Genomic DNA, 17,933 nt, shown 5'->3' on the forward strand with positions numbered 1-17,933 from the left:
AAAGCGGCAGGGGAACCACCTCGCCCAGGGGGCGCAGCTGACGCGACACCTCCCTCTTTCTGCCCCGCTTCGGTTCCTCCCGTCAAGGCCGCGGACGGCAGGACGAAGACCACCTCCACCGGGCCAGCCGATGCGCGGGCGAAGACCCCGAGGAAGAAGGCGATCACCTCAAGAGTCGGGTTCCTCCTTCGCCTCCGGCCGGCCACGGCCTCCCCATTCACGATGACTCCACCGGTCATGCTTATCACATGTTCGATGAATCGAAGGGAGGAGGAAGACCACCTCCACTGGAGCAAACACCGTTGCAACGCCGGAGCCTGAGGACACAGGTCCACTACAAGGGTGCCACCGTCGTCGTATCGTCCTTACTTGAACAGACCAGTGTTCAAATCCAACCCCAATATCGTTTGCTCATCGAGGAAGGATCTGAAGATTTTTTATTCAACGTTGTCATCACGCATCACCGAAGTGAAAGACGACGAACATCCCAAACCCCTATAAGCTACTAAGGCCAACTCCAGCACGACCCCAAACGGACTTCCGTCTCGGTCTGCTCTTGTCCGTTCAGGGCGGCAATGGGGCCGGACGGGATGGGGTCGTGCGCTGGAGTTGGCCTAATGACTAAAATGATCCACCCACGTGAATCCAGCAACTGCCTCACCATCGATGACGAGTGGAGCCGCCAGAGGACAGCGGCGGAGGGAAGCGCCCTGCCGGCTGGGAGGCGAGATCGCCTTTCTTTCTTCTCGGAAGACAGCGATAGACAATTTGTTTCTTTTTGTCTTTAGTTAATAATACTGCCCAGTTGTTGGTATATACACCAAATAAACACTGTCACAGCCTCGCTGTCACGTATATATGCATATATTGATATGTATCAATGTATGTACACTCCAAATATACGCGTAATGTGTTGTGCGATACATATGCATGGTGGCCATGCCGTGCATGCATGCACTTACACGCAGATCCAAGACTGAACAACCACGTACGAAACTCAGGCGTGCAACCGGGCATGGCGCCCTGGCCACAGGCGCTATTTGAGCAGCATAGCGCCCCCTCAGGGGACGAGACTTACCTGCTCCCCGCATGTGTGCCCATCCATGCTCCCGCATACGTGGCATAATTTGATTGGAACAAAATAAGGCCCGGCACCACCCCCTTAAAATCAGAGGGGGAGAGATGATTAGATTAGAAGGAAAAAGGAAAAAAGACAACCATACGATGAGATGGGAGCACGGATAGGAGCATGGGGAGGGAGCAGGCAAGCCGGATCCCCCTTAGGTGGCGCTTTGGTACCTAGCCCTGGGCCCGCCCGTGCCACGCTGGCAACTGCATGGCGCCGTGAATGGGGACGCTATACAGCGGAGCATAGCACCCTTCCCGCAGGCGCGATGCAAAAGGTCAGATTCGAAAATATTTACAAAGCAGGGTCAAATTGTGATTAACTTTTTCAATAAGGTCAAAACAGTGATTTTGGCCACTCACAGTTTCGCTCATGTCACGGCCACCGCCGCACAAGGCGATTACTGCAGCGTTGTCGAATGATTGCGTCGATCGATCCGTGCGACATTACCCTGCACGCATAATTGGTGTGTACTCCATGCGGCAGTGAAGCATCAGTACTGCCTGTCGGGCGCGCCTTGTGCAGGACGAGGCTGCTTCCCGACGTGTCTGTCAGCCTGATTGTACCCATACAGTTACGAGCTGTATCGATCGATCGGCCCGTTCGATCTGGCCGGCCGGGGTGGCAACGACAGGCAAGCAAGGACAACGATAACTGCTGCTTGTTAACAGTGATGCTCTTCTTGTCACTGGTTTCATTCAGTCACTTCATAGACCAACGAGGCCTAAAAACTAGCCCTAGGCTCCGTCTCAGGCTCAACCTCTGAGATATGGATCAATCATATGATATCACATGATGATGGATACAATCGATCACTGGACCTAACCCTTCTAGGTAGCTAGTGTTACTATATATGCGCATGCATGTCGATCTTTTGATGTGCCTTTTACGGCATCTGGCAACAGTCGGCAAAGATCGCCTTACAGCAAGTACAATAGAGCTGAGTCAGCGGGCTATAAAGCTGAGTCAGCGGGCTATAAGGAATAAACTAGTATATTTTTGCTTTGTTGGAGGAAAGAGAAGAGAAGAGAGAAGGTAAGCCGGCTCTTCGTGAAGAGTCAGCTCTATCACGGCACTTTATGAGAATGGGCTACATAATAAAAAATTATACACTCTTTTAATCTATTATTGTACATGTTGACTATAAGATAGGCTGTAGATGACATGGCACTGACTTGTAGCCAGCAGCTGGCTATACTATTAACCATGCTCTTACAAACACCTGTCTGATACAATCTCACTAGGACGCTATTGCATGCTGATGTCAAAGTTACTAGCTACTCCCTCCCTTGCAAAACTCTTGTGTTAGATTTATCTAAATACGGATATATCAAGTCACGTTTTATCATTAGATACATTCGTGTCTAGACAAATCTTGGAATGGAAGATATCGAATCTTGCGGTAGCTGCAATGCGTGATGAGACAGAGCTACAGTGCCGCTCCTAGAAAGATCGAGGCGTGCAACCGCAAATAGTATGACCGGCCCAATCATTCGCGAGCTTAGCTCATTCGTCGTACGCACCCTACAGCTTCAATCTTGATGCTGCTCTGTGCGCCTCCGGTACGCTCCCTGTGCCTCTGCGTGCCCATGCGTGATCCCCTTCAAACCCGTGCCACGTCCGTATGCTATATGCAGATGGAGATCAGATCCATTGACCCTTCACGTTGTTGTGCATGCATGCATGCAAACAAATCTGATGGGCCAGATCGCCAGAGACACAGACGGCAGCCGAAGGTCGACCCATGTCGGCCCTTGGCGCCGTCGGGAGCAACCGAAACACGCGCGCACCCAGCAGATCCATCGATTAGCGACAAAACTAACTGAGCATTAAGCACTGTACTTTGTCTCAACAAAAAATGTAAGCACTGTACTGATGGACCTCCGCCGCGGTTGAGACCGGCACATGGGGCTCGCTGGGTACGTGCACAAAACTAACTGAGCAAGTATAGGCATCGACGATTTATTACATACAGTACAAACAGCAGAAGCTAACTAATTAATCAAGGGAGATGAATCAATCAGCACACTGACTCTCGTGGCACATCGTCCCTGCACTTTGACAGATCCATGCACATGCCACTCAGCAGCGAGGATGGTACCACCTGCTTAACCTTAACTACTGGTCAGTGCGTGTCTTGGCACCATCCAAGTACAGCGGCATGCGCCGCTAGCTGGTCCTGGCCGGCCGGCAACCACTGCATGGAGCACGGTGGTGCCGCTGCCGCTGCATGCCTGCTCGCTGCCGCAGAGATGGACGTACGTACCTGCTCGTATGTGGGCAATGCCACCCCAATTGGCCGCATGGCGCAGTGCCCCCTATTTAGATCTGTCTAGAATAGCTCCACCGTACTTTCTGCATCGTTCCTCCGTCATGGACCCTGTCAGCCAGCCGTTTGCGCGGCCAGCATGCATGCAGTGGCAGACACCACCATCGTCCGGAATGGCTTTCTCATTGGCTTGCACCACCATGCATCGTCGTGACATATGACTTGCCACTGGCTATAGTGGCAGTCAGATGGCTGTGGATCGACCGCAGTTTGCCTGTCCCCCTGGAACTCCCCATCTCCGGTCTGTGCCCAACAGTTTCGGCCCATCCGATCGGCAGTAGCACGTAGTACATGCTTTTGCAAGCTAGCGCTACACGGCGCCAGAGCAGCATGCATGCATCTATACCGTCATGTCTGCGTGCCTACAAGATGATATACTGTTGACTTTCCTCTTCACAAAAATTGTCTTAATTCGTGTGCAATGATTCATCAGAGAAATCGATCGCGTGGCTTCAGTTCTTCTCCGTGAAGCCGATCTTTGTTGCCAAATCAGCGGCTTTTACATGGGATCCCCACTTTACTTCGATCAGATATATATCCTTGTCTGCACGTGTGTTATTTTACACTCGTTGTCATAGGCAGAGATACGTGCATATCTGCAAGCCAGCTCCAAAAAGTAGGGTTGATTAGGTCTACTATACCTTTGACGTATACTAGGGCACTGGATCCTTAGTTTAGCATTGATATATCTTCAAAATTGTCGACAAAAATATCAGCAATATTCATACAATATGTATATAACATGTAAAAAAAAGTCATACATAACTGTGGAAACTAAACAGACAAATTACACCATGGATAGTACCAAATCAAGTCAATGATGAGTGAAAGGGAGTTTGTTCCACAAAAAAATTGTAGGACTCGAAATAGGGTAGCAGATTGTACGGAAAATTATAGCCGTATCGAGTGGGAAATACCCTTTGGTCCCTGGGTATATGTACACCTCATATGGGATTTATTGTGATAATTAAATAAAAAGTCAAAAAATGTTTGGAGGTTTATTTACAATAAACTTTGCTTTCCTTTGCAATAGTATATAAATTTTCATGAATACAGAACCAGCGTTGACTTCAGTGCAAAAAATAAAATTTATTTGCTATTATTGGTCATTATTCACACTATTTTAACCAAAAAAAATTGTATTTTTCGAAAAGAAGTCAACGAGATTTTTTTTCATTTTGTGGATTTTTTCTAGCAGTACAATGGAATGTCAAGTTTATTTCAAAAATATATTCAGAATTTGTTGACTTTTTATTCATTTACTAAATTATTTTTCCATATAGGATGTATATACACCATAGACAAAAAGTTCCAGTCCCGTATCGAGCCATGAACTGCAGTATGGATGAGTAGATGTCCTCCAAGTTGGGAGGATTTATTGCCTCTTGATTTTAACCCTGCGACTTAGGAATAAAACTCCAGTATGATTTGCAAAAAAAAACACAATGTGACAGTGACACGATAATACTTGAAGTGATACTATTCAGAACATGTTTTTTTATTAATATATGAAACAGATTCGGACTTGGAATTTTGTAACACAGTACATATGTATCATCTCTATGCGATGAATTTTTTGCAGGTTTTTTCACAAATTTAAATATGCAATTTCTGAGCGGAATTTCTTTACCCGGCGGCGACAAGAGGCTTTGCATAGGGTAGGTCGATCTGGACGGCCCATGCTTTTCACTAGCACACTGCGGGCCTTGCGTACGTAGTTCCGCCTACATCCGAGAGTTTTTTTTTCATGGTAATACGTGTCTCATTCATATCATAAAAAACAAAGTACAAGTCACGTATAGACCGACATGACAAAACTGAAAAGATAAAAGAACATCTCTGAGCTTGACACCAACGCCCGTCACCTGCCTCCGGCACCACCACAACAGCCACCGAAGATACGGCATCACTGATACGGCATCCGAGAGTTGTTTGAAAGCAGCTAAATGCGACTTCTATACAGTTTAAATTACCGGTTAGCTGGTACAAGTAGCTACTTTCATTATACTACTTCATAGTACACGTGTACGGGGGGGTAATTGATGGCGGGCAATGCAGGATGTGATCAGGACGGTGTGTAGGAGTACGTCCGTGTCGGCCTGCTTGCCGGGACAACGAACGAGACACGAAGTGAGGACAAGAAACGTCTACCGAAATTGAATCCTGCAAATCAAGTACCAGTACTGTGGTCGCCGTACAATGTCATTGTGCAATGAAATTTACCAAGCGCTGCTCAAGGAAACCGTGAATGGTGTGGAAGGTGAATTTGTGATCATGTGCAATCCCTTGGAGAGGTTAATCAGGAGTAATTTTTAACACATTTTACTTGGCATGGCGCGGCAATTGTGGAGGGATGCAGAAGGAAGACGGTGTTGTTTTCTTCAGGAACTAGCCTCTAATTTCATTCTTGAACGGGAGCTCCTTTATTTTAAGAGGGTTTTTTTTTTGCAGGAAATTATTTGAAGTGGGTTGCACGGGAGTTCTTGTAAGGACTGATTTTATATAACATTTTTTTTTTTGCAAATTAAAGGAAACTGTGCGACGTCAATAATGAAAACAACCATGATTGAGGCAAGCACGAGTACATGGATGAGAACAAACATTCTGCCTGAGATTCCCGAATGCTCACAAAAAAAACTCCAATTATTATTTGTTGATCTTTTGAGCCATCCGCTCACGTGCCAATCTGCCATGACTAAGTTATTACTATCATAATACTCATCTATAAGAGGAAGCCCAGAAAGTACATCGCATACCTGGCTTGGGCAGAACACATGCTAAAAAGAGCCATCTCTGTGCAAAGCAATTCAGGCAGACAGATGTAGCTAGCATGGGGCCTGTGGGGGAGGAAAAACAATGTTGTGTACATCATGTATATGGGCCCATGTACGGCAGTGTTGGCCCCACAGATTCTACATCTACCGTATGATGATGAACGAACCTTTGTGCCACATTTTCCAGTTGCCAAAATTTTACTGCCTTGCATGTTGCATGGTAAATTAAAGTGATATTTTGTTGTTCCATTTTCTTGCGACGGCATGCAAAATTTAATCTTTGTCTGGGAACTGATAAGTTCAACAGGTCCTGATGGAATTTTTGTAATTGGTACCTTCTTGCAAATTACAGGAAGCCATTTTGATTCCATAATAACTTGGGAAAAAAAGGGGAGCAAGCTAGCTAGCTAAACATGGATCGAGACTGCAAAAACGGTGGAGATTATTTAAGCTATTTTGAATCAACATGCAGTTGCAAAGTACTACTGCCAACTCACAAGAAGAAAGAAACCTAGAAAAATGAGAGTTACAAATGGAGGTCCAAGCTAAGAGCCTCCTGCTGCCCCAATTCACACCTACCTAGCTTCTCCGGCGACGTGGAGGAGCAGGACGACAAGGACGGCGACGAGGAGAGCAGGCTCATCACCACCTTCTCGTCCTTGCAGGTCATCACCTCCCCGGGCCGCACCACCACGGCCGGCGGCATGTCAGCCGCGCCGTGACGGACTGCTGCGCCGAAGTTCTCCACGGCCGGCAGGGGCACCCTCCAGTGGCCCTGCGCCTGCGCGACGGGGCTGCCGTCGATGGGCTGCGACATGGAGCCCGGGCCGCCCCCGCCGTAGGGCCCCATGCTGGCGGTCGTCCACATCGGGTAGTGCGGCGGCGGCTGGTCGTAGCGGGCGGCGGCGGGGTGGTGGTGGTGGTAGTTGAGGAGGGCGCCGTACATGTGGTGGCCGCCGGGGACGTAGCGGTGCATGGCGAGGGAGGCCTGCAGGTGGGCCCGCTTGGCGTGCTGGCGCTCCCGCTTGTGCGCGTTCTGGTGCCCGCCCAGCGCCTGCGACGTCGGGAAGTTGCGGCAGCAGTAGTGGCACTCGAACTTCCTCGTCTCCCCCGCCGCCGCCCCAGACGCGCCGCCCTTGGCTCCACCGCCGCCGCCGCCGTTGCCCTCGGACGTGACGGTGCTCCCGTTGGCGGCGTCCGGGGAGCCGGCGCCGGCCTCCTGCTTGCGCTGCTGCTGCTGCAGCAGGGCGTCGTTGTTGGAGAACTCGCGGCCGAAGAGCCGGATGGTCTCCCTCGCCTGCTGCTGCTGCTGCTGCGCCACCGCCGGCCGGATGAACGGCAGCTGCGAGAACGAGTCGACCCTGCGCACCTCCTGCGGCGTCGCCATGGCCGGCGAGACACCTAGCCTGCTATGCTACGTACGTGAACCCGGAGAATTCTCCGCGCCTTGGTAGCTTGACTTGGAGCGTCTCTAGCTAGCTCGTCTCTCTCTGTAGTGTTTGTGCGCTATGTGAGGAATTTGGCTACGAGTTGGTGCGGTTTTAAGGGGAAGTGCGCGCGATGCTTGTGAGGTCGGGGCGGAGGGGGACCATGCATGTCTATGTAAGGTCGGAGCCGAGTGTGGAGGGGACTACACCAAGCAAGCAAGCAAGGAAGGGGCCAGCTTAAAAACCTCTCGCTCTCTCCCATCCACCACGCCACCGCCAAGTACAAGACGCAGCGCCGTAGTGGAATGGCAGTCGCAGTTTGCCGCTAGCTGCTGCTTGTGCAGTCGGGCACGCCTGGACCTGGCTAGCTAGCTTCCCCAACTATCCTGCCAGCCGCAGCTGCATGCACGCTGGTCATGGTCAGCCCGGTGGCCGGGGCTAGCTAGCTAGTGGTAGCCGGAAATAGGCTGATCATGTGTGTCCCAGGCATGACATAACTCTCGGCAGATTTTGGGACTGGGTGCATATATGTACACACACGCATCGCATGCACGCGCAGCTACTAGCTACATGGGCTTAAACCTAGGCTAGGCTAGAGACGGAAGGCAAACTTCATTTCATTTCTTTTGGGTCTAGGCTTTCATCTTCATGCACAATGATCCGTAGCTGTCAGTGCCCATCGTCGCCGTCGATGGACCGATGGAGTGGCCAAAGGGAGACGGGCGTACGTACGGGCTCGTGTGGCTCCGTCTACCTACCCATCGCCATCGTCCGGACTCCTTGCTTGTTCTGCACCGGGCGGCCTCTGGATTGGCCCTAGGGTTGTTCTTCAATCTTTATGGGAGGTTGGCTTATTTAGGACACGCACGCATGAGACTTGAGATGTGAGATGTGAGATGAGAGCCCAGTCGAGTCGACCGAGACCACACCGCGGAGGAGGTGGTGCTACATGGAGTACGTGGTGGTCCTCCTGGGGACGGCGACGTGCCTCTGGCCGTGGCCTGTGCTGGAGCTCGATGCCTGCTCCGGCCTGCTGCTTGCATGATGAGTTACTGCTGCAGCCCAGGCCCAACTTGTTCCTTTTTTACTACTCCCTCCATTCCACAATGTAGTGTTTTCTCTATCTACGTGCTTCAACTTTGACCGTAAATTTAACTACCAAGACCGATTGCGGCGGGAGCAAAAATTATATCAGTGAATTCGTATTCGAAAGAAGTTTTCAATTATATAATTTTTTCTTCCGCCGCAGTTGGTCTTGTTGGTTAAATTTACGGTCAAAGTTGAACCTCGGGAAGCGCGGGCGCACTATATTTTAAAATGGAGGGAGTACCTCTTTATTTATTCACGCTAGCTTTTGGGGTGATGGCCCTGGCTCTGGCTCCATTGCCTATTTGCATGCATGCACAGCATGGTAGATCGATGGATGATCGATCGATCTCGACGGCTGGCTAGCGAACAAGACAAGGAGAAGGTATATATGAGCATAGCTCCGTTTTCCCACTTTGTGACCTTTTCTTTTTCTTGATTGACAGCGCGGTTATAATAATTGTAGCCATCATCATCGGTGGCGCTTTGCACTGGGATCCACATGTTTAATTGTTGCTGGCTAGCTGTTTCTCTGACCATCATATATACAGTACGTAGATCCAGCTTTGCTCCTTCCACTCTCCTTTTGCTTCTCTTTTTCGCTGAGCCTTTTGCAAGCTTTATCTCTTATACTGATCATGTGGTATACGGGTGAGCAACCCAAATCTCGAAAACACAAAAACCAACAATCCTGCAATTTACAGCTGTTTTACAGACTCCTTCCAGCTAATCCCTCCTCCCTTGGCACCTCTCCTAGCTTGAATTTCACGCGCGCGCCGGGGGGGGGGGGGGGGGCCTTCCAATCCATCCCCTTATTTTGAACCATAAACCTACATGTGATTGTGGTTGGATGGTTAGAGGGACAGTGGTATCCCCGATCCAGCATGGTTCAAGTCCTGCTGCACTCATTATTCCTGATTTATTTCAAGATTTTCGACAATGCGCTTTTAGTGGGAAGAGACGATCCCGTCGACGTCTCGACGATGAGGCGCCTGCGATGATTTCATAAATCTCAAGATGGTATGCCTACTTAGTCTCTCGAAGGTTCACATAGGGGTAGGGCTAGGGCTGCAAACGAGTCGAGCTCGAGCGAGCTGGAGTTGGCTCAGCTCAACTCATATGAAAATTCGAGCGAGCTCAAACTAAGTGAAGCTCATGATCGAGCTATAGAACATGACTCATGCTCAGATTGTAACGATCTCGAGCTAGTTTCGAGCTAAATGCATGGTAAAAATTATAAATTTATGGATGAAAAAAAAGGCGGATATGTTGGGAACCTTTGCCAAAAAATAGGATATTTAACACATAGTCGACCACGTGCCACAATTAGGCCTAAATCTCTCTGCACTTAATTAAGTTACCATGTTCGTTGCTAAATAAAATGGAGAAAAATTATGGACAACATATATGATATTATTTCCATTTAATATATGACATGATCATTTAACATAATGATATTTTGTCGAGCTATCGAGCTAAAACTGAGCGAGCCAACATTGGCTCCAGATCGACTCGTTTCTTGGCCGATCTACATAAAGTGTTCAAACTCAACTCGTTTCTTTTCGAGTCGACCTCGAGTGGAGTCAAAAAACGAGTAGATCTTGAGCGGCTCACGAGCCTCGAGCTTTTCTTGCAGCCCTAGGTAGGGCGTACGTGCAACAGAGTTCAAGTCCTAGTGCTTGCATTATTCTTGGATTTATTTTCTGATTTCTGGCGATGTGCTTTCAGTAGGAGGAGACATTTCCGTCGACGACGAGGCGCCTACGGTAACTTCGTAAATCTCAGGATAATATGTCGACTCGGTCTCTCGAAGGTGCTCATGGGGTTAGGGTATGCGTGTATGCGTTGATAGGGTGATTGTACGCATGTATTTATGAGCGCTTGTGTTTGTAGTGTGTTCAAAAAAAATTGTCCGTTAAATTAGGAATCTCACTTAAGTCTACCATTACTCCACACCAAAATTAGGAACCCAACAACATTTTCGTTCGCTGAAAAAAAGACCCACTATGAGCGAATGCTTTAGAATTGTCATTCAAAAAAGATAAATTTGCCATGTTGTTACGTAATGATCTGCTAGAGTGAAAATTGTCATGCTGCAGCAGACATGCGTTTTCGGGGATTTGCCATAGTTACAACATTGCGCTAGTAGAAAAAGGGCCTATTATCCCGGTTGGTGAGGGCCTTTAGTCCCGGTTCTTGAACCGGGACTAAAGGGTCGTTACTAAAGCCCCCCCTTTAGTCCCGGTTCTTACATGAACCGAAACAAAAGGCCCTCCACGTGGCCGCTGCCTGGAGGTCCCCCTCTAGTCCCGATTGGTAACACCAACCGATAGTAAAGGAATTTTTGTGATTTTATTTGAAAAAAAAATTCAATTTTTTTCCTAAATTTCAAATTTCTGAATTATTTTAACCTCTAATCTCTAATCACCCTCACTACTGCTCAATTTAACCTCTAATTTCTAATCACCCCTCATCATTCCAAATCATCTAACTTTCCGAATGGTCACCCATCCTCTCACTACCCCAGCCTGAGCACACTTAACTTCCGGGTTCTGTTCTCCCTTGTTTCCAAGTCTGCACTTGTTGTTTTCCTGACAATAGTAAGATATCAATCCTATTAACCCTAGGGAATTTAGCTTGAGCATGAAGTCACACATTTTACTGTTTGAGTTTGAAACTGTTGTTCTAAAAAACAGTAATAATTTAGTAACACTAATATTTCTTGAATAAGTAGTTTGACCATAGTTTGACCAGATTTGACCAAAATTCAGAAAAACTGAAATAATTATTTAGTAACACTAATATTTCTTGAATAAGTAGTTTGACCATTATTTGACAATAGTTTGACCGCAGTTTGACCAGATTTGACCCAAATTCAAAAAAAACTAAAATAAAGTAACACTAATATTCTTGAATAATTATATAGTAACACTAATACTTCTTGAATAAGTAGTTTGACCATAGTTTGACCAGATTTAACAAAAATTAAAACAAACTGAAATTTGAGCATAACTTTTTTTCCTTTTGGAATTTGAGGATTCCAAAAAAAGTCAAATCGGATGCGGATTTTCGTGCTGAACATTTTGATATATTATACGTTTTTTTACATCGTATGCAAAAGTTATAGCCGTTTTACATTTTCCCTACACTTTTTGCAAAACATGTCCAAATTTAAGTTTTTAAATTTTCCAAACTAGTACATGTAGTAATGTAACTACATTTGGAAGGATTTTAATTTTTGAAGTTTTTATCATTTTCTTTTGCTTTTTACAAAACTGAAAAAGCGATCCGGGGGGGTAGAGTTTGAAAATGGGACATTTAGTACTGGTTCGTGCCACGAACCGGTACTAATGCCTTGAACTCCATTAGTACCGGTTGGTTGCTCGAACCGGGACTAAAGGTCTAACCTTTAGTACCGGTTGGTGCCACGAACCGGTACTAATGGGCATCACACCCTTTAGTCCTGGTTCGTGGCACGAAACGTGACTAAAGGTCCCATTTGAACCGGGACTAATGCATGTACGGTGCCCTAGCCGCTCGAACCGAGACTAATGCTCACATTAGTCCCGGTTCGTAATGCAATCGGGATTAATGCTCTTTTCTGGGCGAACCAAAGCCCTGTTTTCTACTAGTGTTGGGAATTGCTAGCCCAAAAATTGGTGAAATTTCCGTTGTTGGTTGAAGAGAATTGCCATGCTTCGTTGACCGAAAAAGATGGGAATTGCCACGCTCTAAAAACAGAAAATGCCGTTTCTGAATGTGCTCTCTTAGAATGCCATCCTAGGAGAACCAATTACTGCCTTTTTTTTTACTGCCTTCACTCGTATTTCGCTCGGAGGGTGCGTTTGAGGCAAACACTTCAGGATTCGTTCGTGGGATCTGACGTGCATGAGAGCGTTCGCTTGGAATACTTCAAAATCTGACATCGGACTTTTAACATTTCGGAAAATATATTAAGAAACTCCATTTATACTATGATTTTTTTGCCTGATTTTTAGTGTGAAAGATATTTTGCCTGATAATGAACTCGAAAAGGACTTTAATTGGAGTCATATTCATATATTTGATGGTGAAAAGCTGTCATGGTCAGTAACTACTGGAGCGAGTGCAGCCATGTAGTAGCAGGTTGTGCTCCCTTGCTCCTCCTAGATGCCATTTTAACTGGCCCTATCCGTGCCAACTCAAAAAAAAGTGGGATCCGAAATAAATATCTCTGTCGTTGTTGTTCATCTAGCTGTTCCAATAGGAACGTGAAGTACATGCCTCACCAAGCAGCCAGAGAGTGCATCTGTAGTTTCTTCTTCAACTTGTCATGGATCGATGGGGCATTGATGTCCCGATCGGAATCGGACAGACATCAATAATCTCATATGTTTTCAAGCTTGTAGGGCGCGTAAATTGAAGCCGTGAATGACGTACTGGTACCGTGTGTGCTTGTTCCAACTCCAACCGCGCGCTATGTGTTTCCGTACCAGCGTGTTATCTTTAAGAACTAGGTCCGTTTGGACATAAGTACATCGCACCAAACATGAGCCAGTACGTGCATGTGTCTCGCCTCACTCGCGACAAGTACGTAATGGTGACACCGATGAGATCTCCTCCTTTGATTTCATTGCCGCATGTACGTACGTACGTGCAGACCTCATGTGTGTGTTTCAGTACATCCTGCGTGCAGTATTTTTCTCCCGTCCGTAGCACGGTAAAAATCGGTGCATGCACACCGAGATCTCATGGCAGATCTAATGGACAGAAAGACGGCTCAGAGCACTAAATTAATTAGTTCGGAGTATATATGCATTTCGTATAAAAAGACCAGCCGGTCCGGTCCCACCGGTCAGGCACAGCAGAACTAACAATTCAAGAAAACGCAGAGGAGGGGAGGAGCGAGCTAGTGGGACGTACGTACGTACTAGTCCACTGTACAAAACGGAGGGTGGTTGATGCGATCGACACACAAAGGTGGAAACATTTATGTAGATCGACGTGCATCTGGGGCACGGCACGGCATGGCCACCATACCATGTACCGAGTTCCAGTACCGGTACCAGCTCGGGCGCCAGTAGACTACAGTTGTGGCTACAGCGGCGTGACGGCGACCCGACGTACCCCCCCTCCCCCTGCGGCCGGATGCGCGCCGCTATCGCGCACGGCGACGACGTCGATCGCGGCCCACCCCGGAGATCTTGCATGCGTCGCCAAATATTCTCGACCGGGACGTGTCGATCGCGCCGCGCAGACAAGGTCGACCTCCTCCGTTTTTTACACTCACCGGTCACTCACGCGTTTTGCACCTTTTCACATGTGCATGGTATGGTAAAAAAAGAGTTGCACGCACGCACGTACTGGCCGGACGGCGACAGGTCAACCGAACAGTGGAGCGGTCGTGGACGGGTGGAGAAACATGCACGTCGCCTAGGCTAGGCTGGAAAGAATTGCCTTGCCTGAAAATGAAAAGTACGTGTGCCGTGTGGGCAAGTTCACCTCAAACCTACTGTTGCTACTGCAGAGTCGCGATGGGGTTTGCAGTCGTCGCCGCAGCAGCGGCGGGGCGGGGCGGAGAGTGGTGGTGGTGGCGTCGATCGCCGGCGACGTAATGGTCACATGTAACTCTCCGGAAAAGGACATGGCATGCATGTCATTTTCGGGCGGGGGAGGCGACGGAGCTTTCTCCGCTTTCTGTGGTTCTGCCGCACAGCCTGTCTCTCTCGCCCGCCCGCCCGCTGCTTCCAAAGATGGCAGAGAGGACTACCACATGGCGTGTACATATGCCTAATTTTCACTGCGCACGCAGGACATGCTCTTATTTGTAGCACAAGTCTTAGTCATTTTTGGGCTGTGCCCGTACGCAGGGCCAGTGTCGCAGTGTGCAAGTGGTTGTTCAGGGTTGCCGACGGCCATTTGTCACAACACTTGATTGTCTTCATCTTCAGCTTCTTGGTTTGTAATAATGGACATACATCTGTCATTTTCTACTTTTGTGTGTGTGTGTGTGAAAGATTAGCCCTCTGATGGTGGTATTACAGGAGTTGCCGTCGGCCAGTGGCTAGTAAATTGTCACATCAGATGCCAAAGCAGGCCAGGGGCGGCACTCCGGAACAACCATCGAGTTCCAGCCATATTGATGGAGCTCCCTGTCTCCTTTAGCTTTTTAAGATGGGACTTTGGATGCCGCAGTGCTCTGCTCGCCGCTTAATTCGGACCAAACATGCCGCAGCCAATCACTCCCCGATTGGTGATCATAGCCATGGCCAGCAACCCCCTTTGCATAAAAGGCGAGGCATGCACAGCACGACACTACCTATGACTTCACTCACCTTTCCGTCCACGGCGCGTAATAGTAAATATTCAACTCACGTATCCACTGATTTTTCCACGGAAATATTTTGCCACTCCATGTGCTGTCCCTCTCCCGCAGAGCACGGCGGCCATATAAAAGTTGACCGGAAGTTTTTGGCGCAGAGGATCTCATCTGGTGGTGATGCAGATGCTCCATATGGTGACAAGGGCAGGGCCGCGTCAAGCTGTGAATGCAGATAGGGAGGGGTAGGCTTTTTGGGTGGTGTTCTCCTCAAAGCATAAATATGGGTCTGATCTTGCTGTCGGGCGGCAGATCTCTCCACTACCACTCGACTCTTCCTACCTAGGACCACCTCAGCTTGTCAGAGGCTGCATGCACGTCGTCAGTCAGTGATCGGTGGCGAGATTCAACTGCAAAGAGGTGAGGTGTGGTGGGTGCTGCGTGCTCACATGATCCACGGACGGGAAGATCGGATTGTTGGAGATATTTGGTTAGGCCGACGTGCCTGATTGGCTGGGAAGAGCCGTTGCGTTGTGGCCTGGGCGTCAGGGTGGGGTTGAGAGTTCCTGTCAGCGACCGATGGTAGTATTGGCATACTTTTGTTGTTGGGGTTCATGGCTTCATGCCTAACTGTACCAAACGCAGGAATGCTGAAAATAAGATGAAATGGCACCTTTGTACCTTTTGGCGATAGAACATATTGTAGTGTGACGAACAGATAATGATTAGAGGTTCAATTACTAGAGTATATAATATTGTACTGGACAGTTAAATTTGTGGCATGCTTTTCATATTTGTGTTAGTCGTACATTATGATTTGAAAAATTCAGTGGCAAGAGTAGGTATAGGTTGTACTACTAGTGAAGCATGTTCCGAGATAAAAGTCACTGCTTTCCACGTCATAGTTAAGGCTGTGAGCCGTACTCACCCGCCTCCATCCAGCACGGGAACGGAGCCGCCCACGTAAATTCCCTTCCCCGAACATCGATCCAGTTGCACGTAGTACAAGTGCACCGAGCTCGGGGACCAAACAAAAGGGTTGTACAACCAACTAGCTAGACCTCAGCGGTCGATCGAGTACCGTCCGGCATCCATCCATCGCAAGTCGGCACCATCATTTTCTCCCTCTCGGTCGATCGAACCAGCACGTCCTGACGTCCACTCGACGACGTGCGCGCCGTAGTGCGTCGCTCGGCTGGCCCGATCGAATCGGCCATCGACTGCCCTTACCCTACGCGCGCGTGCGTACGTGCCTCCGGGTGGCAGGGGACGCCGGCCGCGCGGTCGCGTCCACGGGCACGTCGGCACGTACTCCCACGTAGTACGTACGTCGCGCTCGCGCTCTGTTGCGCGCGCGCACGGCGTAACGTGCGTGCATAGTGGAGAGACCGGTGCACGGTCCCCGTGCATGCATGCGCCGGTGCGCGCGCCGTGCACTAGCGTGCCGTGGGATCGAGCCTGCGATGTCGTGCGCCGAGCGAGCTGGCGGACGACCGGCGTCGCAGACGCTGTAAATTCTCCGAGCTACCACGTTGGATCGTAGGGCTGGTATAGGTCGGGCCGTTGCGCGTACGGTGCAATTGGCATGAATGTGCATATGCTCTAGCCCGTGAACCCACCTGGCCGCGAACTACCGGGAATTGATAGCTGTTGGGAATGGATGTCGATGTGAGCTACGCATTCTGGAAAATACACGTCGATGGTTCTCTGGTCCTCAAAAGTTATCATTAGTAGTACGTGTTTGAGTGCTGTAACGTGGTGCGTACGTGGAACAACACAAGCGACATGGCAAGCACCAGCGCGTGTTAGGTTTGTGGTACTATATGAAGCTTGGTCGACCGACGTTTATCAGAATGACAGTGTGCGAGTGTTAATTTCGTTTAGGACAACTGAACAAGACAGCGAGTAATATTGTACAGCTGCAGTTTTTGGGCAGCGTCCTTGAGTTTCAGCACACTAGCTAATTCAATTCGTTAGGTGGTAGCAACACATGTGAGCCAGTCCCTTCTGTTGAACGACCCCATATGCTACGGCCAGTGCTTAAGGGCACGTAGCTTTTCTACGAGATGGCAGAGAGGGCGCTACGGCCTACGGGCATCATTTATACGTGCGGTCCCGAAGGTAAATAATGCCTAGCTACGACGCGTGCATGCCATATCCCCATTCCCCTACTTCCTCTGTTTTACTTGCACTCCATGCATGGTACCTAAAGGGGCAGCGACACATGCATTGTAGCAAACACAAAAAGGCAAGGATATAGGACCACTGCTAGTAGGTCTCCTGTACAAATTGCATTACTCCCCCCGATTCAGATGAATTGTCGCTGATTTAGTTGTAGTAATCAGCAACAATTAATATGGATTGGAGGGAGTACCAAATTTTTAATTATCCTTATGTGTCATGTATTTAAATTGCATCTAGATCATTATTTCCCCTACAATATCATCAACGGAGTACTTGTCTTGCTTACTTTATAGAAAAAAAAACAAAGTTTTAGTCCCTCAACTATTGCATAGGTCTAAGTTTAATTACTAGTAGTACAATATATTACCACAAGTCTTGGCTCGTCACATGTCCAAACAGTATAATTCTGTACATTTGGTACACTGCTCTATTAAAAGTGGTTGCCGCGATGAAGTGATGGCAATTTCACACGTGGCAGCCAAGCAACCAAAAATTAATAATAATTTAGAGAAATGGTAAATTGGCAAACCTAAATATTTTAGTAAACTGACTAAAGATTTTACGAATATTAAAAATTAGGAATAAATAGAAATATTTCAAACAAAAATCTTGAAAATTGGTTAACTTTTACAAAACCATGGATTTCCGGTAAAGTAACATAGATTTTATTTCTAAATTTTCATCAAAATTGCCATATTTTCCAATATCT

The 17,933-nt window shown here is 48.2% G+C and overlaps 1 protein-coding gene across 1 annotated transcript; it reads right to left on the reverse strand.

Moving 5' to 3' along the window:
- Positions 1 to 6,521: 6,521 nt before the first annotated feature.
- Positions 6,522 to 7,904, reverse strand: LOC123138471 (zinc finger protein 8). Its single transcript, XM_044558448.1, has one exon. The coding sequence runs from the start codon at positions 7,614 to 7,616 to the stop codon at positions 6,756 to 6,758; it is 861 nt and encodes a 286-aa protein (XP_044414383.1). The 5' UTR covers positions 7,617 to 7,904; the 3' UTR covers positions 6,522 to 6,755.
- Positions 7,905 to 17,933: the final 10,029 nt, after the last annotated feature.

Source organism: Triticum aestivum, chromosome 6B, assembly GCF_018294505.1.
Source record: "Triticum aestivum cultivar Chinese Spring chromosome 6B, IWGSC CS RefSeq v2.1, whole genome shotgun sequence".
In the NCBI taxonomy this organism is placed as follows: Eukaryota; Viridiplantae; Streptophyta; class Magnoliopsida; order Poales; family Poaceae; genus Triticum; species Triticum aestivum.